The sequence below is a fragment of the Miscanthus floridulus genome, chromosome 19 (genome assembly GCF_019320115.1).
Source record: "Miscanthus floridulus cultivar M001 chromosome 19, ASM1932011v1, whole genome shotgun sequence".
Classification (NCBI taxonomy): Eukaryota; Viridiplantae; Streptophyta; class Magnoliopsida; order Poales; family Poaceae; genus Miscanthus; species Miscanthus floridulus.
The window spans coordinates 38,564,457-38,591,237 of record NC_089598.1 but is presented as its reverse complement, the minus strand read 5'-3'; the positions used below and the strand labels follow the sequence as shown (position 1 = coordinate 38,591,237).

General features: G+C 42.1%; 2 protein-coding genes across 2 annotated transcripts; one reads left to right on the top strand and one right to left on the bottom strand.

The window, feature by feature from the left end:
• The first annotated feature begins 270 nt into the window (after window positions 1-270).
• LOC136528918 (uncharacterized) lies at window positions 271-4,013 on the top strand. The gene is made up of 9 exons (XM_066521922.1): window positions 271-477; window positions 591-760; window positions 848-910; window positions 1,043-1,062; window positions 1,178-1,222; window positions 1,681-1,748; window positions 2,722-2,861; window positions 3,459-3,547; window positions 3,633-4,013. The coding sequence occupies exons 1-9, from the start codon at window positions 387-389 to the stop codon at window positions 3,748-3,750; spliced, it is 804 nt and encodes a 267-aa protein (XP_066378019.1). The 5' UTR covers window positions 271-386; the 3' UTR covers window positions 3,751-4,013.
• Window positions 4,014-4,494: 481 nt separating this feature from the next.
• Window positions 4,495-14,165, bottom strand: LOC136528144 (uncharacterized). Its single transcript, XM_066521058.1, has 10 exons — window positions 14,072-14,165; window positions 13,370-13,970; window positions 13,150-13,287; window positions 12,692-12,771; window positions 11,811-12,202; window positions 9,702-9,886; window positions 7,401-7,486; window positions 7,143-7,276; window positions 5,877-6,179; window positions 4,495-5,236 (listed from the first exon to the last, which is right to left on the bottom strand). Exons 2-10 carry the CDS (start codon window positions 13,883-13,885, stop codon window positions 5,049-5,051), a joined length of 2,022 nt encoding a protein of 673 aa, XP_066377155.1. The 5' UTR covers window positions 13,886-13,970; window positions 14,072-14,165; the 3' UTR covers window positions 4,495-5,048.
• Window positions 14,166-26,781: the final 12,616 nt, after the last annotated feature.

Here is a 26,781-nt window from a genome sequence, read left to right as displayed (position 1 = left end):
ATTTAGAACATATACTTGCAACATGTGTATGAAACATATGCAATATCTAGATAAAACACTTACAACTTGCAACATAAAAACACTTATTGCTACATAAAGACCGAAATAGCTAAAACATTTTGAACCTACTCTTGCAACGTATGTGTGAAACATATGCACCATCCAAATAAACGCACTTGCAACATAAATCTGAAAAAGCAGATGAAACATTTGGAACGGATGCTTGCAACATACGTGTACACCAACTACAAGCCCATTCCATTTCCCTCTTCTTCGACCATCCCTCCAAATCGAAAGGCGGGAAAAAAAACCAAACCCCCCCTCCCGGCCTGACCGACCTCCAGAAGCTTCGAGAAGGGCCTTTCACGGACGGCTTCCCGGAACCAATGGCTGCAGCTGCGTCGGCGTCGGGCGGTGACACCCCGAAGCAGCTCCTCTCCATCATCCGCGACTTCGCCTACGAGAAGTCCCACGGCGGTAAGCACCCTGCTGCACCCAACCCCTCCCGCGCCGAGCGCGCACGCCACTAGGTTATTCGCACGCGTCCGCGGCTGATCGGACGCTCCGTCTCCCGCTTGGCGTGCGCGCAGAGCGCAGGGTGTCCGACCTCAAGCGGCGCCTCGCCGATGCGCGCGCCGCGGCAGACGCGGCCGCAGCGGAGCTCGAGGCCGCGAAGCGCGCGCGGGAGGCTGCGGAGCAGGACCTCCGCGGGAGCCAGGTGCAAGCCGCGATCGCCGCCGACTCCATCCTTGCGCTAGAGGTTTCTCCTCGTCTCGCCCTGAAATTTCTGAATTATCGCGCTTGCTATGCCCAATTTTCGTGATCCGAATTACTTTGGTGCGTTTAGGCGACGATCTCGCATCTCCAGGAGGAGATCTCGAAGGCCGGCACTCATCTGGACGCGCTCAAAGTTAGAGCTCCAAATTTCGCAGCGAATTTGGTCTCTTTGTTGCTTTAGTATTAATTAACGTATGTTCATTCTGGTGTATGGTTTGGATCGGAATGGATGTGCTGTTGGCGCTTCACGAATTTGCTCTAAAAGAGCAAGGGAGACAGTGAGAGGTGAGTAATATGTACTCTATGTAATGCTTTGTTGCTCTGCAAAATGTCACATGTGTGTTGTTCTGTACTATATTTTTATTGTGATCATGCTTATACTTCCCCCCCACTGTTGCAGAGAGGAGTTCAGTAGCAAGATGTATGAGATGAATGCAAAGATAAGGTATGAAATGTTTTGTTTTGCATGTTATGACTTCTTTTGTTGTTTGATGCATTCATAAAACAAACTATAACTGATGCTGCATCTCTTTTTCTTTTTTTTGGCTTTGCCTATAGCGGTGTTGGCAGTAACTACCTCTGTATAATAGGGATATGATGTATTGTTTGGGTATTCTCAAAATACTTGAGAATGTGAGGTACAACAAGGGAGCACAGCGGTGACACTTTTCATATGGAACATGTATCAGGGGTGCTCGCATGAGTCATGACATTGCACTAAGAGGGCACTTTAAGATTCTTATTACATCCTACTTTAACTGTTTTCAATTTCCATCAATTTGGCATTTCCTTGCTGGCTAAAACTTGTTTTTGTAAGTTTGAATTTTGTTGCTATCATGTTAATCATCGAAAGGTAGTACTATCTTGTTCATTATCTAGAGAAATAATATTCCTCTTCTGCAGGCAATTTCAACAGATGGCCTCTCTAGAATTAGCAGAGCACAATCACTGTGAGCTGCTGTCTACAGAAGGTAAGTAGTGAAAATCAGAATGCAACATACCACTTTCTGTTCCTGAATTGTGCAAGGGGTTCCATTGAATATGTGTTTTCTAGTCATTTCTTGTTTATTGCTTCTTTATAGCTTTTCTTTCCTTTTATAGAAAATAAATTATGGATGATTGGAACTCTAAGAATTGCACTCTGCACTCTGCTTGAATTTTTACCTTGCAATATTAAATTGTGTCGTTATTGTTGAAGCTGATTCTGTACGTTATGATTTAGAGTTTTTGTGCGTTGCCAGGTGACAGCTGATAATTGCTCATTTAATACCGTAAGCAAAACATGTGATTATTTAATAACAGAGAGGAACTTCGAGATAACCCAGTTTGGTGTTGGCTTTGTACTTATGAATCTTTTTTTTTTCCAACACGGACAAACCGAACTTCATTACAAATAGTAACAAAATTACAAAGTTTCATGCCATCAGACAAGTTTAAGACCCAAAAACCCCATATTGCTCACCAGACCGAGCACAAAGGGCTCAGCCAGTGGAGCAACCAAAACCGCCGGCGTCTATGACACCCCAGAAAGAAAACCAAGGTCCAGACAGATACAACAGAATATACCACTAAAACCCAGTTCGACTTATTACAAGCCGAGAGGGCTGCTACGGCACGCAGGCCAGCGGTGTCTGTCTTCCTTTCCAGCAAACTACTAAATCATTCCAATCTAATTTGTGTTGTTAAATTTTGTAAAACTTTTTTCTTTGTCTGTGTCCATTTGTCATCTTGTTTCTGAAGCATCTTATAGTTAGTCTAAACATCCTTTGTCCTCTCCAGTAGTCAAATGTATTGAAGTTATGATATGTTGAGTGAGACTGCTCGTTTCCTTCTTTTTGACATTTTGCAATTAACATATGGATCAATTTGTGCACTTAATTCCCTTACACTATCTTTTTTTTTTTAGATGGATTCCTTTACACTATCTGAGATGTCCTTTTGTAGGTGAACATGTCAGAGACAAGAGTAAAACTGTGGACTCAGAAGGCAATTTGAAAGAGTTGGCAGATAAGGTGAGCAACACTGAAGCTGAGGTGCAGATCTTGGAAGAAGAGTATAAAAAGGATCTGCTTGATCATGATAAGGTTTGTTCTTCTCGAAGCATTGCATTATATTTATCTGCACAATATTAACCGATTAAGCAGAGATCTTCCAACATGGCAACATCTTTTCAATTTTCTGTTCAATAAGACCGCCCTGATGAAAATCTGTGGCTGTGAATTACGTGATATTTGAATGACAGCTGACATGTTCTTTATTTAATAAGTTTAGACAGTATATGCGAACCATTAAACTGTCAAATGCATATTAAGCTGTTTTAGTTCATGAATCAGGAAAGTTTGAAACATGATAACGACAAGTTGGCATCTGACGAGTGCGATGCATAATGCTTGTTACTGTGTGGTTAAAGCATCTGAAGGCAAATTCATTAACTGTGGAGTGGTACATGTGTTTGCCAAAAGCTGTTCAGCATTACAGACACTAGTAGGCGGCGCAATGTCAAGGGTCATGGCTGACGTGCAGGCAGAGGATGTGTGTGGTTTGAACTGCGGTGTCATCTATTTTAATAATCCATATTGACCATCAGTTCTCTCCCTCGTTAGTTGGGAAAGGTTCGGTGATCCAGGACATTTTGTCCCGCCAGTTTAACAAAACCAATGATTTTAGTTTTCTGTTTGCAGGTCCGTCAGGAGCTGGCCGATGTCCAAGCAAAGAGAGCTTTTATGGAGGCTGTTATGGGAGAGACAAAGCAGCTGCAGGAGCTCGGCGAATATCCTGAAATTTATGTACAGAGCTATCTGTTTCTATTCACATTTCCCCATGCTTTCGGCGAAGCTTTCTTTAACCTGGAACACGCGGGCAGCTGAGCTGGAGAAGGTGCACGCTTCACTTGCAGAGGAGCTGCAGCGTCGGTACACATGCCCCGGCTGCGGAGTCAACAACATGCCTGGGCTGGAGGAGGCTGCGAACTAGATGAAGCGTCAGATGATGTACCGTGCATACACAATTTTGTCAGATGGGTGACGTAGGGCTGTGGCTACCGGATTCTTGAACTTGTCGATGAGGGATTTGATTATACTCCTAGTCAGTAGAAGCCCTAGACGAGCTTGTCATACACGTCGGCGAGCTGTGAGTTCCAGTCTAGAGAAGTCGAGCTATGAAAGTTGAGGAATGTCTCGGTCCTGTCTGAACCTATATTAACCATATTCTATACTCTACCTATGTGTTTGCCTTGTGTTCCTTTGGTCGTTCCATGATAGAATCACAACTGTGGCCTATGGGAAGCCAACTCTTCTCGTCTCTGCAATAGCGCTCTTCCTTCCTCCACTCAATGCAAACCGTGGTGGCTCCTTCTCCCCCTCTCCACTCTGACTACGTAGAATCTGGATGCCCATTCCCCCTCAATTCACACCATTCTCTCCCTCTCCACTCTGACTCTACGTGCACTCCTGGATGTCCATTCCCCCTCAATTCATGCCACCTATGCAGTTACAGTCTACGTCAGGAGCGATGATCCATTGCAAGATTTGTCATGACTGATGTCGAGCCCTTATGGATGGTATGGCGCGCCCATCTCCATCAGCAGTCAGCACTGCCTTGCTATGTGTTTTTCTTTTTTTTTTCTTTTCCAAACCAGTTTTTCCCAAACAACAAACAGGATGTTCAACAAGTTGCAAAAGACCACGATCTGGGTATCTCAGGCAGAGTGGCAGACAAAGGAGGACAATTATTACACTATCCTTCATTGTTCTTAATTCACAAGGCTGAGCTGCAGCGCACTTTGTTTTTATCAAAACAGCAAACTACAAGAGGAACAGTTACAAGGGATTACAGTTACAGCAAACTACAAGGACCTGTTTGCTTGAACTTATCAGCCGGCTTATCCGCTAGAATCTACAGTATTTTTCTCACAACAAAACAACTTCAACCGGCTTATGAGTCGGCTTTAATACCAGCTTCGGTGCGGCACGCTAAGTATAACGAAAGAAGTGTAGCTTTCAGGATACTTCTCGCCCTTGCATTTACATTTCACAAGGGAACAAAAAATTAGATGGCATCTATTTCTTAGGTTTCTGTTGTCTTTGCTTCTTTGCTGCTACACACAACGTATGACATCACCAGCACCAAGATTCTGCCTACAACAACACTACATTGGTGGCATGCTATTGATCCTACAAAATTTTGCCTCCTAAGGGGGGTCTATCAAAACATTGTCAACATTATGCTAATTACCAACACCAAGCAATGGTGAAATGTCGGATCAAGACGAATCATGAGGTTAGTTTCTCCAAAGTTTCTAATAGCCTGACAGAGTGCTGCTTATTCCTCACTAGGACACTGATTTCATCCAGAGCTTCTTGCTTTGCAATATAGCTCCCAACTGCTTTGACATATGGGAATTCTGGTCCAAACAAATGAGCAGCACAAGCCGCCTTTGCAGCCAGGAGCTTGCAATCACCTGTAAAAACACAGAACCATTTTTAGCCATGATCCCATCGCACACATCTAAATATAGCATGCTAAGGGGGATATGTGCCTGATAATTCTAATTCCACACAATAATGTCATTATGTTCTCCAGGGAAGCACCATACCACTAAATATGTTTACTATCAACGTTTTGGGACAGCAATCTAATGACACTAGATTTTGGAATAGTAATCCAAGTCACCGTTACTCTCCCAATTTGGGTGTAGCCCCACCATACCTTGTGTCGCTGACATGCTCACAAACCTCACTGATAAGGTTATCATTATGTACAGCTAAGGAACAACAAGCTAACAGCTGTCACAGGAACATGGAATACCAGAGAACCTTTTCACACCAATACACCACAGTAAAGAATTGAATCAAATTGGCTTATCGGTGATCCAATACTAAACAATATGCTGCAGGGTTCTGCATACAGATACCCATCATCTTCATGAAAACAGTAACCGTAGATCAACCAAAAAAATATTCCCACTCTCGCATAGTATAATATGGAACAAATTAGAGTCAATATGGATGACACTTACTGGCCTAACTAATCTTAATTAAAGTAGGACATTATGTCATTTTATGCCAGTAATATAAATGACGAATGAGCAATTTGGCTACCTGATCGAGTTTCTGATGTATAAGCATTTTGGCTGAAATGATGGTGTGCCCACCATCTGCATCGGGCCTTCCATGATTCTCTGGTAAACCGCTCAAAAAAGACTGAAGACAATTTACCGGAAACCTCCAATGCTTCATCTCCATGGGTATTAGTACATGATATGCAATCCTCATAGTCAGCAGTATTGTCAGAAAAAAGCCGAAGGAAACATGATACAAGCTCTTCCCAGATGCAGGTTTTTCCATTGACGGAATCTAAATGTAAAGCTATTGCCTCGAGTATTTGGATGGCATTATAATATCCTGGGGGTAACCAATACCAAAAAAAAAAAGGCGAAGGCAAACATTATTTAGCAAAATACTTCATTTCCCACATAAGAAGTACAATGACAAGTCTAAAAGTAAAGCTATTGCCTCAAATAGTTGGATAGTGATCCAGGGGCAACCAACAGAAGAAAAAGTGATGAATACAAACATTTAAAAAAGGGCGTACCCAGTGCAGAGAGCTCCCGCTCTGTGCGGGGTCTGGGGAAGGGTGTTAGTGGCACAAACATTTGCTTAGCACAAAATACTTCAAATCACCACAACCTAAATTGATGTTCAAATATTTTTGCACCATGGAAAATAGTCACAGGAACATTGAAAACATGAAGTTAATGTTTTGGCGTGAGGAAAAATGTATAAGCTGTAGTTGATTCTTCCATATCTGAACTGCAGCAGCCTAACACCCTGCTGACTAGGGGTAGCTGTAGGCTGCTCTAGCTTATGGAGGCGCGTGTGGAAACTGCGGCCAAACTAATATTTTATTCTGTCCTGCTTTGAATAAAATAGGACAGGACCTTAGACTGTCGACTATCAATTTCTAATACGAAAAATATAAATGTTACACAATGTGAAAGTACCTTTCATGAAGGTTCTACTAATACTAATCTTATGCTGTCAAGTGTCAACCTACTTAGGGTTTTATGTATTGATTGTCCAAGTTTTTAAAAGTTTGACAGGTATGGCAGTAATCCTTGAATGATATGTTTAGTCAAGGCTCAGTTGAAAGTGGAATATTTCAAATGCCTTTACCAAGGAAGCCTCAGTTTAGTGAAGTGAAAACCTGTGGATATTCTATGCACCAAAAGTCCATACATGATCACAGATAGCCAATCATACCAGCAAAGAGTTTAACACAGTTATATGGAAGAATAATTCAGCTATCCAAGTAGTACTGTGATTAAACAGTAGAAAAATCTGGAAGAAAAGCTGTTAAGCCCAAACCTTTTCTATGCATTTTGATTAGCCTCTCCATGGAGTAGCTACATGTAGGATCTCTTCTCAAAGCCTCCTCATAGCAAGAGGAAATGGTTGATACCTGGTTTTGGTCATACTCTTCCAGCAGCCTACCTCTCAACCTGCAGCAAGAAACGAATTAACTTAAACTACTCAAATCACAAAACCTTGTTTTTAATCAGACGAGGAAAAACACAGACTAGATGATTCAAAAATACCATGATTCAAGATGACACATTGTTTTACCTGAAAGGGTGGGCTGTAGTTGAACTGAGGCAGGCCTTTTCAAGCTCATTTAGTGCATCTTTCAGTTTATCACCAAGGAGGAGAATCTGTCAAAACGTATGTAGCAAAAAAAATGAACCAATGGTAAAACAAAAAATCATAAAAGTAAATGAAATTCACAGAGCATTCCACGTCGATTCAAAACAAGCAGCACATGATTAGCTTGATATGAAACAGGAATGAAAGAAAACACGGATGTCAGCAACTCTACTACAGGTGTACCAGGAGAATCAAGGAAGGCGGCAAAGCGGCACAAGACCAGGCCAGGTCTGCTGAGGAGATGGGCCGTGTGAAAAGGGGGCGTGCGTGTGTTCACAGACGAGGCCAGGGTGACCGTGTATCTGTAAAAGGAGGAGCTGTGTAGAAGGGGGCTGGCTCGGTTTTTGGCTTGTTGCCGTGTTGGCATCGGTGCTGTCCAGTGATACAGCAGCGATTTCGATCAGAGTTGTATCTAGCCATATACTCGTGATTTACCAAAGTATCATTGGAGAGTCCCACAACGGAAGACTAGATCAATGTCATTATGTCAATATGGTACCAAAGATGCAAAGACTAAGAACAAATTATGGTGTACCCAATAACAACTTGAAAAAGAAAATCTGGTCTCTAAAGGAATGTAAAGGGCGTACCCACTACAGAGAGCTCCCGCTCTGTGCGGGGTCTGGGGAAGGGTGTCAGTGGCAAGCCTTACCCTCGCCTGTGCAATGCGAGGAGACCGCGACTCGAACCCGGGACCTTACGGTCACAGGCGGTAAGACTCTACCGCTTGCACTATAAGCGATGTGGTGCAGCACGAGTGATGTAGAGGAGAGGGGGTGTCCAGAAAACCAAGATGTCTCTCATGCATTGGATAGCGTAGGCACATGTAAAAAAACTGAGAACCAACTTCCATTAGAATGCAGGTTGTACCACCCAATGTCGAGGTGCTAAAGTGAGGCGTGGCAATCCACCCACCTCCTATGGCTAGGGTACTTATGAGTGAGGTGAAGTGAGGTCATACCATACTACTCTAAGAAACTGTGAGAAAATAGCAGGGTAAGAGTAAAAGAAAAGAAAGATATACAGAAAGAAGTTGTTGGATTAGATTAGGGGTTGTAATGCTGGCTTTATATAATGCACACGAATACCTCTCTTTTTAGTTAATCAATGAAGAAGAATCAATCAAAGTCTCCCAAAAAATCTAGTCTCCCTCCAAGCCAACTCCGCCTAGCTATCTTCCCGGTGATGTTTACCCCTAATGAACTAGGGCTCATTACATCTGCTTTAGTCTCGCGAATCCCATGCTATCAAGGAGAGTTCCTGTATGCATCTAATCATGCAGATCTACCTATTGAGGACTGGAGTTTCCATTCTTCACACGAAGATAAAAGATAGCAAGCAAATCCTGCAAATAATTTCAGCTGCATGAATGTTTTCTTTTGAATTCCACTCCCTTTTGGACTCCACTCTACTGCCTGAACAATTCTGCGAGAGAAGTCAAAAAATGAAGCAGGAGATAAAGTGGACCAAGAATTAGGAGATATTCCCCGTGAGCCATATTGGTGCATGCAAGAATTCAGGAGCAGCCTAAGTCCCTATCTTTCATCCTTCAGGATGGGGGTCCACCTATATTTGGATATGCGACACAAATAAAGAGTTCAAGTTAATTCCAAGTCTCACTCGCAAATAAAATGAAGCCGAGATGTAAAAAGGCTTCTTTCAGCACAGTATTTATGTGCACCTGCATGTGCACATCAGATCAACGATCAGGTAAGGTCTGCAGTTATATGATTTCCATCACAGCTCAAGGGTGAGCTGTTTTGCAAGGGAAAAGGAGACGTTATTGGCAGCGATAGGGGCCAATTCAGGGAGGAGGCGCAGCAGCCTATGCAGCAACAGATAAGATTCATTATGATGATTAGATTAGGGGTTGTTAGGCTGGCTCTATATGAGGTATACACACGCCTCTCTTTGTAATTAATCAATATGAAGAAGTAATCCAAGTCTCCCCAGAACTCTAGTCTCCCTCCAAGCCAAGTCCGCCTGGCTATCTTCCTAGCAGCATTCCCCTCTAACAAACGGCTTATTACAATTTGGAGGATTTGAGGGAAGGTAACCAAAAGAGAGGGCCAGAAGCAGAAAATGGTACAATGATGCACAAACTAGATGAAAATGGTGTATTAAATAAAAGGCTAGTTCACGCAGGGCAATTTGGTTTTAGTTTGAATACAGTTGCAGAATCACGTAGCTTCTCATATGTATGGGAGATCAAGTACCAAATACCTGTATTAGTGGTAATAACGCAGCCATCACCGGCGGATTTGAATAAAGAGCCAATCTTAGACATTTTTCTGCATCTTCATATAAGGTATTAGGCACAGACTTGTACTTCATATATTTATCAAAACAATCATTGGAAGCCCCAGTAGCAAACTTTAGCTTTAAAGGCAGAAGGCTCTGCTCCAATCCTTCAGTGCAGACAACAGAATGTAACATTTTAGGATACAATCATGTGGAGCTACAGATATGACTTCACAACAAGTCGCAAAATTAATAGAGGAATATGGTAAGGTGGTAATTCAGCTTAATGAGGTGGATTGGTCTGAGGACTAGTCTGACAAGAAACACAAATGAAGCTGCATCTTCGCAAACAAGCCTGTGACTTGACTGGTTAGCACAGCTCAAGTAGCACCCCAAGTCCCGAGTTCGACTGCCTGTGGTTGTGAATTTCAGGCTAGGTTAAAAAAGGCCCTCGTTGGCTCACACTTCATATCCAATAATCCAATAAACACAGAAAGCTGCTGGCCTAAAAGAGGTGCCACCAACAGGATGTAATTCTCAAGTGTGAAGCCAACCTTTGGGGCCTTTCTAGACCGGTAAGCGTGTGTTTGATTTAGGGACAACCTGGGATGGGATGGTCCTGTTCCAATCTTTGAGGATGGGATCGTCCCAGTCTTTGTTTGGTTTGAGGGATGGGACGATCCCTATTTTTTGTTAGATTAGAGGAATAAAATGGGATGGAATGGTCCTGTCCAGTGTTAGGATTGAGGGATGAGGATATGACACATTGATATGGTTACCCTCTAACTTTTGTTGGTGAGATTACCTCTCTAATCCAATTGTTTTCTTCTTGTTATCTTTTCTCCTTCATTTCCTCATTACTATGACTACCATGTGGGCCTGGATTTCAGCAGCTTCCATCCATACCAATTCCCAAACCTTTTTCTCCTTCCTTCACATCCAGACCCAAGCGCCACCACCTGCTGCTTCTCTGCTAGGATACCGATGCCTGCTTCATGCTGTGACCAACTACCGCTCTGCTTCCACTGCCACTCTGCCATGACAGCTGCTGCTCCGCTCACCAACACTGCTACTCGCCTCGCGGTGCTGCTCCACTCATGCCGCACTCACCAACACCGCAACTAGTCCACGGTGCTCAATCGCCAGCGCTACAACCTACAAGAGGTGGGGTGAAAGGGACGGCACGTGCATCATGTTACTGCACCGAACGTCTCGTGTGCATCACATGGAGCTGGAATGAGGAACATGGATTACCCCGTCCACCAAATTTGGAGGGACAGCGCGAGCCAGCGAGCCCGCATCATGGAGGTATATTCTCATTTGGGATGATCCTGCCCCCTAGTGTCTCCAATCCAACCACCTCTAAAAGAGGGACTGATCCATCCCATCCTCCTTCAACCATGCAACCAAACACACGCCAAGAGTCTAGGCTCTGATGCTCTGTTTTAATTAAAATGCCCAGGAGATGTCTCCTCCCGCCGGTCTAGTTTCTTTTTGAGCTGAAGCTGTATCTTCAAGCAACATGTTCATAACAGAAGCTACAAGTAAAGTAACTCAATCCTCACCACCCCAACTGCAACAAGATGCAAACAAACTAGAAATAAAGAAAATCTAGCTTGTTTTGTACCAAAATGAAGTAGAAAGACTTAAGGAAATGCATACAAAATGTCCTGTTCACTCTTCTCTTTTTCATACTCATTGAGTCTTCATAATTTACTTACTCATACAATGAAAAGGATACTTAGAATCTAGACTAGATCATGTATCGAACAACTTAGAATTATTTTAGTAATGGATTCTGGAAAACCACTGCAGAGGTGCATCAGAACTGGATGCACTAAAAACAAAATGTGGGCTAGCACCAAAAAACTCTGGTAGGTGCTACATTAACATTTAACATTTAAGCATTTTTAATGTACTTTAGCCCATATGGTCTCGATATGGGATCGTTACATCTGCCCCTGAGTACAAATTCCTTCGTGTAACTAGAAGTCTAGAACAGTTAAAGTATCTCACTTTTTAACTGAAACAGAAAGCAAAAGAACACCTTGAAGAACACAAAAGAACAACTACAACAAAATTGATACTTACCACAAGTAGGACCATCAGAGGTATTCAAAAATATGCTTCGCAAGTTTTCATTTGCTTGTGATTCAAGTGGATCCATTTCCTCCTTAGGGTGAACAAAACCAGGTTTGTTATTCATTTTTCTGTCTATATTCTCATTATTGATCGAACTTTCTGAAGAGCAAGAAGCCAAACTGGACTCATCAATATCCATGCTATTCTCATCTGAATTATCCAGAAGATCAGTTCCTTCAGAACCATTTGGCTTCATGGAAATACCGCATGATTCATCATAAACATCAAAATCCTCAACTTGCATATCTTTAGGCAAGCCAGAGTACCATTTATCAAATGATATCAAACCATGAACCAGATTTAAGATTGGTTCTCTCTGCAGTTTGCCCTTGGCGATAAGGCTGATAAACAAAAGAAATTATCAAGTTCTCAAAGTACATCAATTCAGTCATGTGGAAAGAACTAAAAAAAGACAGAAGGGAAAGGTGGCAAGCAACTAATACCCAAAAGCTTCAACCCTAAGCAAGTATCACAGAAACTGCACATAAGGTACTAGGAAACTTTCAGCAGAAGAAATATCTAATTTAAGAAATGTATAGTCTTTTGCAGTGATAGAAGTGCATATGTATATTCTGAAGCCATATTGGAAATTGCACGTCTAAACTACAACTCAAGTATCTTGTAATTCATTGACCTCAAGCGAAGAAAAAAAATATGCTAATAATCTTTGCAACCCATGACCTTTTTCTTGGATGTCTACATACAGGTAACATGTTTCATAGAAGTGAACATAAAAAATGAAGGGAACAGGCTTGTATGTAACCCATGACCACAGCAGATCAAGATGTCTAACAGATGGAACAAAGGAGAACACTGAATGAGTGACGCACGTTCTTGTTGCGATGTGTGCATTGTCGATGTTGCCTTGTGAAAGGTAAAATAGGGCCAGTTCAAGTGTAACCAAGTTTTTCTGTCAAATGAAAAAAAAAAGTCATCAAGTATCTAAAAATAACAATAAAAAAATGGCCAAGCAGGCAGCAGAACATAAGTTATCGTGTTTTCCCATCTATCAATATTATAAAATTAAAAGCAAAAAAGGGCATTCTGCAGGTAAAACGAAAACCATCACATTAGTATTTAAAAATAAAAATCCTTGTAATCCTGATGTAGAAACACACAATTATTTTGTCCTCCCAAAAATATTCCAGATATGTCCCTATACGAAGCACTAGTAGTATAACCCAAGGTATGTGTTCAGTTTCATTCATATATTTCTCATTTCAGTTATACTAGTATAACACTAATCCCTCTAGATTACGGAAGCTTGATGGTAGAATTTGGAACTTACTTTTGGGCAAGAAGGAAACCAAATCAGCTTTCGCATCCAAACATTGAACAACTTCTGCGTTCTGAGGTAGTAGCTGCTCCTGCCGCCGTGCTGCACGCTGCTGTCCTTAGCAAGCCGCTTATGGATCTCCATGGCCACCTTTCATCCAGCACTTACATCAGAAACGCCAACTAAAACAAAGTAAAAAAAATTGCAAATTTTATCAGGCATGGTTGCTTACCACGAACATTCGGCGGGTCTCCTCGTAGGAGTCGGGCTTTCGGTTGCCGCTGAGGAGCGTCGAGACGACGCGGGCCGCGTCGCGCCACTGGTGCGCTCCCGCGAGCTCGTGGAGGATCTGGCCCAGTCGGCGGCGGTTAAGCCAGAGGGTGGGAGGCTCTGCTGCCGCGGGCCTCGAGATGGAGCGAGGGTCACGCGACTCGTTCGGTTTCCCGGACGCCCTCCGGTGCCCCCCCACCCCGGCGTCCGCGCCGGGCTCGACCTTGACGGCGGAGCACGCGGGCGTCGGCGTTAAGCCGGCCACGGACGCGTCCCCTGATGCCACCGACGGGATGGTCTGGGGCGTGAGGAGGGGAGGACTCAGGGGAAGCTGGGTCGGGGTTACTGGGAGGCGGCCTCCGCGGCGGCGCTTCTTGCGGGGCGGTGGCGCCGGCGTGTGAGCGCTGGGCTCTGCGACGTCGATTTCTCTCTTGACGGTGGCGTGAAGCGAGGGAGACGGCAGCATCGTCCGCGCCATGGCGTGAGTCAGAGGCGGCGGCGGCCGTCCGGGTCGAGGGTTTTGCAAGAGTCGCGCCGGCCTACCGGCGGCGGAGATGAGGAGTCTGTTTCCAATGGGCCGCTCGGATTAGTTTGGCGCCCACATCAATGGTTGAGAATTTTGGATCAGCTCCATATCATGTTGATCTCAAGGGTCTTCAGTTACCTCTATTTTGCTCCGGTGATGCGCTTCTTCGACATTTTCTCGAGCCGGAGATGTCCTTTCACGATGGTGCGGAGAACCCATAATTACGCCTCCCCAATGAAAGATGAGTTTAAGCATCACTTCACATGTTATAAACTTATAAGTAAATAATAATGTTAGATCTTTTTCGCAAAAAAATAATAATGTTAGATCTAGTAAACCTTGGAGCGGTAAACGTTCTTCGGTGGATGCCTATTTATGAGTGGAGAAAGAATCAGAAAGAACCGGCATGAGAAGGAGAGCATGCAACAACTTTTGGCATGGAAAAGAGCATACAACAACCTTTGGGGCATTACTACATACTGTGATCTTTGAAATATGGTGCTAATAGTGCCAACTTCTTCTCCGTAGAGTTTGATTTTTTAGAAAATTTTTTATTTGACACTAGAAAAAGTTGTGCTCTTCTATTTGACACTCGAACTTGAAATGTTTCTTATTTGTCCACTCTATCAATTTTTCTATCTATATGACATTTCCATCAGTTTGCTATTATTAAATCTCATGTAAAAAGACCGTTTTAGAAGAAATGCAGGTTTTACAAGAAAAAAACTGGACAAACTAAGTGTGATGCACCTAGAACTATTGATATTCATAATCAAACTTTGAGATTCATACATTGTTGGCTTGCCATTACCTTGTTTTCTAGAGCTAATGCGAGAATAGTTAAAATTAATGAGCTTAAGCTTTTGTATGTTGTGGTTAGAAAAGTACGTGTTTCACCTGTTGTATACATGATTAATCAATGGTTAGGAGATTTTTATTGGTATAAGACCGCTCCTATATTTATATGAGAGGATCATGTTCGATTGATAGATCCATTTATCCACTTATCAAAATCAAATTTTCTTTTTTTTATCTTCTACCTAAAGATTTTTCAACCCCTTACTGTTCAGCACGGCTCTCGATGAGATTTGCTCATGTTCAGCCTTGCAAATCCTAGGGCATCTCTTTTTTCGAGTGAAGAATGAGCGTCAAATTGGCCTCATCGACCTGCCAGCCTCGTCGCTTAGACCTCCCTCCATTGCGTATCTAAGTCATGTGTGGCCTAGGGTGATCTATCTCCTACCAACGTGTAATCTGAATCAGCGTCAACAAACTTTTTGACAACTCCGCTGGGGCGATCTATCTACTAAGATGGTCGACGAAAAGAAGGATGCAAGCCTTGTGCTGTTCAACTTTTTGAGTAGCTCTGCAAGATCTAGAGGAGATCACTGTAAGGAAAATGGAGCCTTGACCCATTTACTTTGGATTTTGGTGTTTGATGATCAACACAACCAAATTGGACTAATAAAGTTGCAAGTGATTATTTTGTAGTTCAATAGGATGCAAGACGTGACTTTGACGAAGGCAACATGATGATCCGATGATCAACACCATAAGCAAGACCCTAGAAGCACAAGAGAAGACCTAAGATATCAAGCAAAGTCCAAGCATGAAGATAGGAACCAAGCTATACGTAAGATCGTGAAGAAACGAGCTCACAGAAGTGACCGGACGGTGGAGGAAAGTGACCGGACGCTCCGATCAAGAGGCTCGGCAACAGTGACCGGACGCTGGACCGGACGCTGGCGGCAGATCGACCGGACGTAGGGCAGCAGAGTCCGGTTGAGAACAGAGAGGTTCCAGAGTGGCAAAAATGCGACCGGACGCTCCGATCAAGAGGCTCGGCAACAGTGACCGGACGCTGGACCGGACGCTGGCGACAGATCGACCGGACGCAGGGCAGCAGAGTCCAGTTGAGTACAGAGAGGTTCTAGAGTGGCGAAAATGCGACCGGACGCGTTCGGTGGCATGTGACTGGACGCTGGCAGCATCCGATCAGTTAATCGCGGCTCCAATAGTCGGTTGATTTAAAAAAAGAGGCCATAGTTTTGATTTAAAAATTTAAGTTGCCTAATTCACTCGCCCCTCTTAGGCGTCATGGTCCCCTTCAATTGGTATCAGAGCCGGTTGGCTCAATTTGGACCTTTGGCTTAACTGGCGTTGAGCCGACACTATTTAGAGTGGTTGGGATGGATACCTGTAGGCCTCCGTACTTTGACAGCACTAACTTCCCCTATTATAAAGCTAGAATGGCTTGCTACCTTGAGCGGTTGATTTGGATGTTTGGAGAGTCACTCGTGACGAGATGAAAACCATTAAGAATCCCGATAAACCCACGAAGAGTGAAGAAAAGGAAATTCATTTCAATGCTAGAGCTAAAAAATTGCTTGTTTGAATCATTTAGTATGGACGTGTTTAACCAAGTGTTCACTTTAAATACGGCACATGAAATTTGGTTAAAACTCCAAGAGCTCCATGACAACACATCTAATGTCCGTGAGCAAAAACATTGTCTAGCTAAACAAAATTATGATTCCTTTACAATGAATGATGATGAGCTTGTTCATGATATGTATTCTCGTTTGAATCTAATTATCAATGAGCTCCATTCAATAGGACTAACAAAGCTAGATGATGCGGACATTGTGAGGAAGATCATCTCCATGCTACCGCAAAAGAAATATGCAAGCATCATCACCATCCTTTACAACATGGAGAACTTGAGCACCATGACCCCAGGCATAGTCATTGGCAAGTTAGTGGCATTTGAAATATCACATAAGATGGGTTAAAATGAAGCCTCTTCATCGAGCAAAGGCAAAGCTCTCGCATGTAGCAAGAAAAAGAAAATAAAGAGCAAGTAAGTTGAGACAAGCTCAAGCTCAAGCTCCTCAAGTGAAGATGAAGAAGAAGAAGAAGATGATGATGATGATGATGATGATGAAGATCCAAGTGAAGATGATCAATCTTCCTCCTCCACCTCCGGCCTTGATGAAGAATCAATCAAACTAATCAACAAGGTGGAGAAGATGATCCAAAGGCTCAATGTCAAGGGTGTGCCCATCCAAATCCAAGATATCATCTTCACTAATCAAAGAAATGAGCAAAGAAAGAGAGGATGCTATGGATGCGGCGAGTTGGGGCACTTTGTGGAAGTTTGTCCAAACAAGCCCACACCCAAAACAAAGAAGAAGGCGTACAAGAACCAAGCCCTCACATCAATAAGGTCATGAGATGATTCTTCAAGTGAAGAAGAACACCATCACAAGAGGCGAGGGCGCAAGCACTCATCATCAAGCTCTTCTCGTATATGCCTTATGACACTAGGTAACAAAAGCTCATCCTCTAGTGAGAGTGATAGTGATGATGAAATGCCTTCTTATGATGAAATTGTGCAATAAAATCTTAATTATGCTAAAGTTTGCACTAGTCAACAAAAGAAGCTCGAAAAATTAAAAGGGAAGCTAGATAGTTCACAAGAAGCATATAAAACTTTACTTGAACAATATGAGAACTTTGTTAATCTCAATGTTGAACTATCTACTAAATTGAGAAACTTGAGGCTAGTGCAACAACAAATGCATTCACAATCAATGATGAGCAACTTGTAAAGAAAAATGAAAAATTAAAAGAAAAGTTAGCTAGCTCATAAGATGCTTATAAAAGTTTGTTTGCTAAAATGGAAACCATGTGCAAACATTGTAATGAGCTAACTAATAAAGTTGCTAATCTTGAAGCCGTTAATACAATCACCACCAAGGCATCTAAAAAGAAAAGTTCTATCTTTAACATGTCTAAAAAGGATGCCTCTACTTCTTGTAATGATTTATGTTTAGACTCATCTTTATGTAACCAAGTTTGTGTTGAGAAAGTTGTTGTAGATACATGCACACAAGAGGTTGCAAAGGAGAATGAGCAACTCAAGCAAGAAGTAGCTCGCCTCACCAAGGACTTGATTTAAGTGAAAGGCAAGACAAAGCAAGCCCAACTTCATCAAGATAACACTGTCAAGGGAGTGAAGAAGCTTGATGAAGGACAAACCATGGTTTGCTATGTGTGCCACAAGGAAGGTCACAAGTCCTATAAGTGCAAGGTGAAGAATGGGGGAGGAACAAAGAAGAAAGAGAAGAAGCAAACAAGCAAGCTCTCCAACACCTACACCAACAAGGTGGATAAGAAGGCCTCCACACCTTATCTTTTGAAGAACAAAAATGACAAGGTGGTGGCCATCAAGGTGAACAAGCAAGCCAACAATGGGGTCAAACACTTTTGTGTGCCAAAGGAAATCATTTCCAACATGAAGAGCACCAAGAAGGTTTGGATCCCAAAAGGGAAGTGAGAAGTCCAATGGACTTCGGGGAATTTAGAGACTTGGCAAAGTATGGGTGTATTTCATGGGGTGCATCATGATGGATAAAATCATTGCCAAGTGGGTTAGTGACTACTATGGACCCAAATTCCCCTCCCCATGTTAGGTAACTAGATTCAATTTCCTTCAAGTAGTATCAATTTGCATTTCCTACAAGTGGTATTTCTTACAAATTGATATCTTTAAGCATCTAGTTACTTTTCATGCCTATGTTTGCATTTGTATGCTTATATATTTTGTCATGCATACACTAGGTATATCTTATGGTAGGCTTGTTCGGTTCCATTCTTAACCCTTGGAGCAAACCTACATGGTTTAAAATTGTTCAGGAACACGACACATAGCTTATCTTTCGATTGTTCATCTAATATGTGCCATAGTCCAAATTGTAGATAATTTCTCCTGAATATCGCCTTCGAAAATGACTCTCACATTCACATGATGTCATCTTTCAAGTGGTATTTTTTTATTCTAAATCAATGTGCATGTTTCCTACAAGTATTCCATACTCGTGTGCATAAATTTAGAGGGAGGTTACTCTACAAGTTGGATGCTTTGAGACTAACACCTTTTGTAAGCTTATCATGTGTGTAGTAGTCTCATTGCAAGGAAAATGGAGTCCCCGGAGTTAAGCATCATACTTCAAGTATACACCATCTATTGCAAATGGTAGAAATCAAATTGGTTTCCACATGTGGTATTTCTAAACCAATATCATCATGTTAATTTCTTTTTGATATTTATATGCTTTCTCCATGCATTATATAGATTAAATTCCCTTAAGCAATAATTTGCCAACTATGCATATGCTTTGCCTTCTACCATATGTATGCATATATTTAGGGGGAGCTTAGTCTATATAATGTGAGAGTCAAAATTTGTGACCTATTCCACTCTACATACAAAGGATCACAAAGTTTGACCCTCCCTTGTGCTACTAATGTCTTCCTTTTTGGTGTTTGATTTCAAAGGGGGAGAATTTAGAGGACCAAAATCAAGCATTAATTTGTAGGACCAAAAGCTAGATCATAATAATTTACAAGTGGTAATGGTCTACAAGTGGTAATGGTCCGAGAAAGGGAGGATAGTGGATTATGGATTGCCTATGTAATGGGGAGAATTTGTAGGAAGCAAGGCTTAAATCCATAATGACACATGAGGACGTTTGCAAGGGCAAGATAAGTTTTTATATAGTATCTAGTCTTACAAGTAGTATCTTTTAGCATCATATAACCTTGCCCCTTGCATTGCATCCTAGCAAGTAGATAGATTTTAAATTACAAATTTTTATTATTTGCTTGCTTTGGTCGTGTTGTCATCAATCACCAAAAAGGGGGAGATTGTAAGGAAAATGGACCCTTGGCCCATTTACTTTGGATTTTGGTGTTTGATGATCAACACAACCAAATTGGACTAATGAAGTTGTAAGTGATTGTTTTATAGTTCAATAGGATGCAAGACGTGACTTGGACGAAGGCGATGTGATGATCTAATGATCAACACCATAAGAAAGACCCTAGAAGCACAAGAGAAGACCCAAGATATCAAGCAAAGTCCAAGCATGAAGATAGGAACCAAGCCGTATGCAAGATCGTGAAGAAACGAGCTCACAGAGGTGACCGAACGCTGGACTGGACGCTGGAGGAAAGTGACCGGATGCTCCGATCAAGAGGATCGGCAACAGGCATGACCGGACGCTGATGACAGATCGACCGGACGTAGGGCAGCAGAGTCCGGTCGAGTACAGAGAGGTTCTAGAGTGGCAAAAATGCGATCGGACGTGTCCGGTCAGGACGTGATCAGCGTCCGGTCAGTAGCAGAAAAGCAGGATTTCATCCCCAACGGCTACTTTCTTAGTAGGGCTTATAAATACAACCTCCAACCGGCCAAATGAGGTGTGTGGAGCTAAGGAAACATATCAAGGGTGTTGATACACCATTTTAGTGATCTCCACTTGCATAGTGCTTAGTGTTTTATTAGGTGATTAGCGTAGGTGCTTTGCGAAGTGCTTATGTTGATTAGACCACCGCTTATGCGCTTGCTCTAGGTTTAGGCCTAGTGTTTAGTGAGGTTTGCATACCTCTTACCACTCGGTGCTTGCGTGCACCATTGTTGTACATCGGGGGGGCTTGTAGTCTTGCGAGATCACACCAACCGCGTTTATGGTGTGGCCGCCACCGTATACCGGAGGGAACAAGGCCCGTGGCATTTTGGTCGGAAGCTTGATAGTGAAGACGGTGGAGAGCATCTGGGAGAGGCTTGCCAGAAGGCACGTTGGAGACCCACTTGCGCGTGGGGAAGGCCCGAGGCTATCCATGAAGTTACCCGACCAGGAGCTTGGCCCTTGTGAGGGATTCCTTGTGAGGGTCTCCAACGAGGACTAGGGGGAAGCTTACGCGCATCTCGATACCTCGGTAAAAATACCAGAGTCGTCGACAGGAGTTTGCATATCTCTACCTTGCTCTTTAAGCTTCCGCATTTACATTGATTACTTTACTCCTTTTGCGGTAGAGATAGCAACACACTAGCAAAACCATAGTTAAACATTTAGATAATTTATCTATTGCATAGGTTTTGCTAGGGTTAGAAAAAGATGCCATAGTTTTGAGTTAGAATTTTAAGTTGCCTAATTCACCCCCTCTTAGGCGTCATGGTCCCCTTCAATCAAGAAGGCTTGAGCTACTATTGATCTAGAGTATGCCTTAGCATGCTTCAAGGTCGATAGGTGGGGAGCTGTCAAGAAGATTCAAGATGTCAACTTCGATTATCTTATTGCTACATCTACATGTGAGGTAAAAAAATCAACATCCACCTAGATATGGTACAACGCATGATAAATGTGCCGTTATGGTTAATGAATATACTAGATTAGTTGGAATTCAAATGCAAGAAAATCTTAGCAACTTTATGGCTGATTTTAATAAAAGGGAGGGAAAGAAATATAAAATTATTAATTTTTCCTTAAGATGCATATTGATGAATACCTATGAGGGAGTTACTTAAACCTTTCACTCAACACTTCTACAACATAATTAACCCCTGACTGATTCTACCAATCAACCAGGGGCTCTGGGGCTACACCCAGCGGGTTTGCTCGTACTCCCGCTGGATACCGACCAAAGCCCACAAGCCCTGAGCCTACATCATTCACAGGATCTGGCCGAGGAAAGCTAGCTCGAGGACAAGGCTAAGGACATGGCTATTTGGTCCCCCGCTATCCTGGCATCTTGTCCAACCAAACAATGCTCGATAGTAGGCCCGAGGAAACACCTCAAATCTCCCAGTAGGTCCCTAATGTGCTGCAAGTGCTTGACACCTATGCAGAGGAGCAGGGCCATTAGACCCCTGACAGGATATTGTCCCCCCATCTCAGCATGGCATTGTCCGCCTATTTTTGCTAGGGGTCATGCTTGGGGCGTGTTAGAACACGACAAGGGACATGCACCGACTCTCCCCTCGCAAAGGAGATGAGCGCATCAAGTCCACATGTCAGCCTCCCCTGGTTCTCATCCCCTTGGCGTATGATAGATGCAAATGGATAGGTGGAATGGCAAAATACCAGCATGCCCCTGCCATCTACAAAAGATATGCCACAGGCGGTTTCTACATTGTTGGCCATGACCACGCCTAGAGCAGGGACACCCCCAATGCCATGAAGACTAGGATGGAGAGCACTCCCTTTACAACCAAGGAAGTTATGAAACCCACTTCTTGTACTCCCCTTGCCCTCTAAAGATAGGGGAGGCAAGGGGCCCCATAGGTGGAATCAAATCCATTCCCAAACCCTAGATCAGAACTAGCCCAATGCTCTCCTACTCTCTCTCATTGTAAGAACCCGCTTGAATACTCTAACATGAAGAACTATCTTGCTGGACCTAGGGCATCAAAGCCCAAACCAGGATAAACCTCTCATTTCATTTAGTGTTAACCACCGAAGTCCCACACATCAACCACTAATCTCTAGTTGTGGTTACGAACCCACAACACTATGTTAGCAGGCCAGCTCCGTTGCTAGCCAACCTCAATTGGGATGTTGTTTGGCTTTTTTGAGGAACAAATGAGCTATGCTTTGGCCAGCCAACCCAAATTGGCCTATTCGATGTTGGAAACTGTTAGAGCCAATTTAAGGGGGTTGGTACTACTAAACTGATGGTTACCTTTGCGTAACCATCAATTTCTACCACACAAGATGGTAGCAATTCAACAACACCGCATGCCCCTTTTGCTCATAATATAGTGTGCCAAATCCTCCTAAAACACTATAAGGATTTAGCAAGCTAATGCATATGTGAATAGTCCACAAATGAGCAATCCGGCCTCATGGCAAGAATCTTTAATTTGATTTGGGGAAAATTTGTAAAGAGATTTAGAAAAAGTAGGGGTGTACATTTTAAAGCACATATGATTTATACCAGACCATATCCCTCATATCTGGATTACATGAAAGCTCCCAATGGTTGAAAAGTACCCAACTTTTATAAATTCAGTGGTGAAGATAATAAAAATACAAATGAGCATATTACATGTTTCTTGCTCAATTGGGTGAAGCTAGTACCATTGAACATATGAGAATTCATAACTTTTTGTTATCTCTTACTGATATTGTTTTTTGTGGTATTCTTCATTGCAACCATGCTCTACTAGTTCTTGGGAAGACTAGAAGAGAAGTTTTATGAACTTTTCTACAATGAAACCAATGATAGATCTTAAATTGTCTAATTTGTCTAATATGTTAAAAGATTCATATATGTTAAAAACCGATGTTTTAATTTGACAATTTCTGAAAAGATCTTGCTAATTTGGCTTTTGTTGGCTTGTGGTCTAATACCAAAGAAAAGCTAGAGCACTTTGATTTTCTCTTTGTTAATCAGTTGTTATAAAAAGCTTTAGCCGTTGAAAATCGAAACAATTTTGGAGAATCTTATAAGTCACATCATCCCAATACGCATGCTATTGACTGCCATTCAGATGCCTCGGACCATGAAACTACTTGTTGTTTTATTGCTGAATTTATTTGGCCAACACAAACTAAATCAATTCATTGCTCTTCCCTCAAGCCAACTCACAAAAGTCGGCAAGAGGAGATGAAATTTACATTTGATATACCCAAGTGTGACCGCATTTTTATAAGATGTTGAAGAATGGATATACTAAATTGTTGCAGCCTTTATTTTTTTTAAATTATCGCATCCTTTGTCGTCGCTCAATGAATTGAAGCGTCGTGCATATTGTAAATGGCATAATTATGCTTTCTTATACTACTCATGATTGCAATATCTTTCGGATACAAGTCCAATTGGTTATTAATAAAGTCTGACTGAGTTTATCAAGGATACAGGGTGACACAATGTCGTTCCCGATTAATGCTCTGAAATTAAAGAATCTTGCTAAATATCTTGCTTCGGCCTAATCAAGCTGAATCTACTGCTGGGAAAAATGTGATAATTAGAGATCCCAGAAAGACTACAAGATTGAGAAGACCTCATGTCGTGAAATCATGCTTGAGAGGTCCGTGGATGACCAGGAGAATATTAAAATTACTATCAAGTCTTTTGGGCTTGGAGGCAATCAAAATATCCCATTAGAGAGCAAAAAAAAGATGTCATTGTTTTTGTCCAGGGCATTAATTAAATAACAAAAATAGCAAGGGTGATTTTTTTTTTCAAATTAGCCTAGTTAAAGTGGATTCAAGACCCTCGTGCACCTATAAACCAAGGCAACTGGAGATTGCATTGGGATTTGGAAGACCAATAAAATCAAGAATTCCAGCAAGGAGGTGCAATCACAACCAGCTTTTGATCGACTTATGAACAAGTATACCAAGCAAAAGGTCGATTTGGTGAATCAGCCTATAAAAAAAGAAGTCTAGTCATCTGCAAAGCAAGTGTATGTGCCTAAAAATGAGGTTACTGCTCCTCGCCTCCTCCTATGAAGGCCATCAAGCAAACATCAATTATAATTGGCTCCATAGAAATACTGGTTGATGAAGTTGAAAACCCCATTTTCATTGAGAATTTGGCTCAACCCACTATGAAAAAGGTGGACTTAAAATATTACTAAATGCTTGGCTGGAGGAAGACTAAAATAGAATTTATGTGTTCAACGAAAAGACCAAGCACCCTATATTTATAAAAGGGTGATGGTTGATTGTGCAAGACACAAAATCAACGTACTAAAAGCCCTATCATGCTATTCCTTTTTTTGTTGCTTCAACGAATTATGACACCCTAGACCGGCTAGGCCAGCTAGGGCAGCCCATAGCCGCCGCACACTCTAACAAAGTCTCCTCCAGACTTGTTGGGTTTTGGGTCTCAAGAGATCTCACTAGTCTGTCTTGCGTATTTGGACAATTTTAAATAATGATCGGATCACTACTACAGAAAATGTTTGTAGCAACGAGACATTTTTTTGTAGGACGGCTAGTGATGGAGTCGCCCCTACAGTGGGCGTGCTCAGGACCCACGAGACTAGGCGCCCCTACAAATGGCACAGTAAGGGCGACTGGGGATACGAGCCACCCCTACAAATGGATCGATTTATAGGGGTGGCTCACTCACCAGCTGCCCCCACTGTTGCGATTTATAGGGGCGGCTCAATCACCAGCCGCCCCTACAAAATGCTCCACGTATAAAAGGCTGTAGCCCCCTTCTTCCTCCTCGGGTCACTTACTCTTACCTGAGAAAAAAAAGGCTTGGGAGGCTTTGGGCATCTCCCAAAAATTGTTCTACTAAGGGGAAAGATTTTGGTCTCAAATCCTTTGGTGGAGAGGTTGTAGAAGGTAAAAAAATGCTATTCTAAACATTTTTTAAGTTTTAATGGTTGATTAGTGAGTAATTAGAGTTTTGTTTCTCTCTCTCTTCTATGGAGCTTGAGCTACTTATAAAGCAAATTAGACCCAAGTTTTGAATCTACTAGGGTAAATTAGGTAGGAGAATAAGATCATACCCTTATTTGGTTGATGTTTCTTCATTTTAGTGAACAATTAGTTAGTTTTATGGATGTTTCATGTGCATCTAGATCTAGATCTAGGGTTTGGTTTTTTTATTAATTTCATTTTTGTAAATTTATGTTTGATAAAATTGGACTAGGGTTTGCATGAAAGATATTGGGTAAAATATTAATTGTTGCTAATTGATGTCTTTGAAATTGTTTATTGTAATAAACAAATATGTAATTTTAATTATTTATGGATAAATAGACCATTAATTAATTATCCTCTATCATGGTGTGTTTGATACGCTTCATGTAATTATATTTGATTTTATATTTATATGTATCTAAAGTATATACAATTATTCTCAAGTAATTATTAATTTGATTCCTTTATATATATATCTGAATAAGTAGTCCTTTAATATATTTTCTTTGGTTGTTGTTGTAAAAGATGGAGTACAGGAACTCTTGGATGTATGATTCGTTAAGGTTCAAGGCAGGTTTCCATGAAGAAGTGGATAAATTTGTTGAGGCCACAGAGAAGCATGCAACGACGTTGATAGAGAATAAGGATACAATTACTTATTCCTGTAAAGATTGCAAGAACCTTATCGCATGGACAGATGTGATTATCATCAAATCACATTTGATTATGCAAGGATTTGTTAAGGACTACACAGTGTGGATTCATCATGGTGAAACGGTTGTTGTTAACGACGACGATGAGGAGGAAGACGACGACGAAACCCTAGAATCTCTATCCCAATATTCAGCAGAGCTTGATGCATGAATGGATCCCAAGTTTGGCAATGAACAAGGTGGTGATGCGGGTGGTTGGGATGGTAACAACGAAGGTGGTGCCAATAATGATGGCGGATCATGTGTCGAGGATGAAAATGATTATGATAATTTAGAGGAAATGATTCGGGCCCTTGGACCAGAGATTTTACTAAAGAGCCCGAAAGGTCTAGAAAATTTGAAAAGGGTAAAAAAATCATCGAAGGAGACTGTGTATGGTGTTGACAAGGGTTGTCTGACAAACTGGACAGTGCTATGTTTTGTGCTTGAGCTACTCATCCTGAAGGCTAAGTACGGCTGGTCAGACTATAGTTTCAATGATCTATTGCATCTCTTGTCATGGTTGCTGCCACAGCCAAACTCAGTTCCCGCCAACACATACCAAGCGAAGAAGGTTATAAGTCCATTGACAATGGGGGTTGAAAAAATCCATGTATGCCCCAACCATTGTATCCTTTTTTGTGACAACACGTTCAAGTCACTAGATAAATGTCCCAGGTGTGGGGCCAGTCGGTACAAGAATAACGACCTTTACGATGGGGATGAAGCCTCTATGGGGAACAAGAGGAAGAAGGGTGGGAAAAGGTGGTACAAGATTCTCAACGCCTAGAGGACACTCCATTAGACAACAATGCAAATTAGAGAAGAATTCCTACCTTGGTAATGTGGTACCTACCAGTGGTTGACCGCGCTGAGGCATATGTTCCTAAACCCTAAGGAAGCCACACTCATGACATGGTGGGATGAC

Excerpts from the sequence above, each read along its gene's own strand:
- LOC136528918 (XM_066521922.1), top strand. The coding sequence starts at position 387 with ATGGCTGCAGCTGCGTCGGCGTCGGGCGGTGACACCCCGAAGCAGCTC. Across the intron at positions 911-1,042 it reads CTCATCTGGACGCGCTCAAA|AGCAAGGGAGACAGTGAGAG; the intron begins GTTAGAGCTCCA and ends TTGCTCTAAAAG. Across the intron at positions 1,749-2,721 it reads TGAGCTGCTGTCTACAGAAG|GTGAACATGTCAGAGACAAG; the intron begins GTAAGTAGTGAA and ends GTCCTTTTGTAG.
- LOC136528144 (XM_066521058.1), bottom strand. The coding sequence starts at position 13,885 with ATGGCGCGGACGATGCTGCCGTCTCCCTCGCTTCACGCCACCGTCAAG. Across the intron at positions 12,772-13,149 it reads GGTTTCCTTCTTGCCCAAAA|AAAAACTTGGTTACACTTGA; the intron begins GTAAGTTCCAAA and ends TTCATTTGACAG. Across the intron at positions 12,203-12,691 it reads GCACACATCGCAACAAGAAC|CCTTATCGCCAAGGGCAAAC; the intron begins GTGCGTCACTCA and ends TTTGTTTATCAG.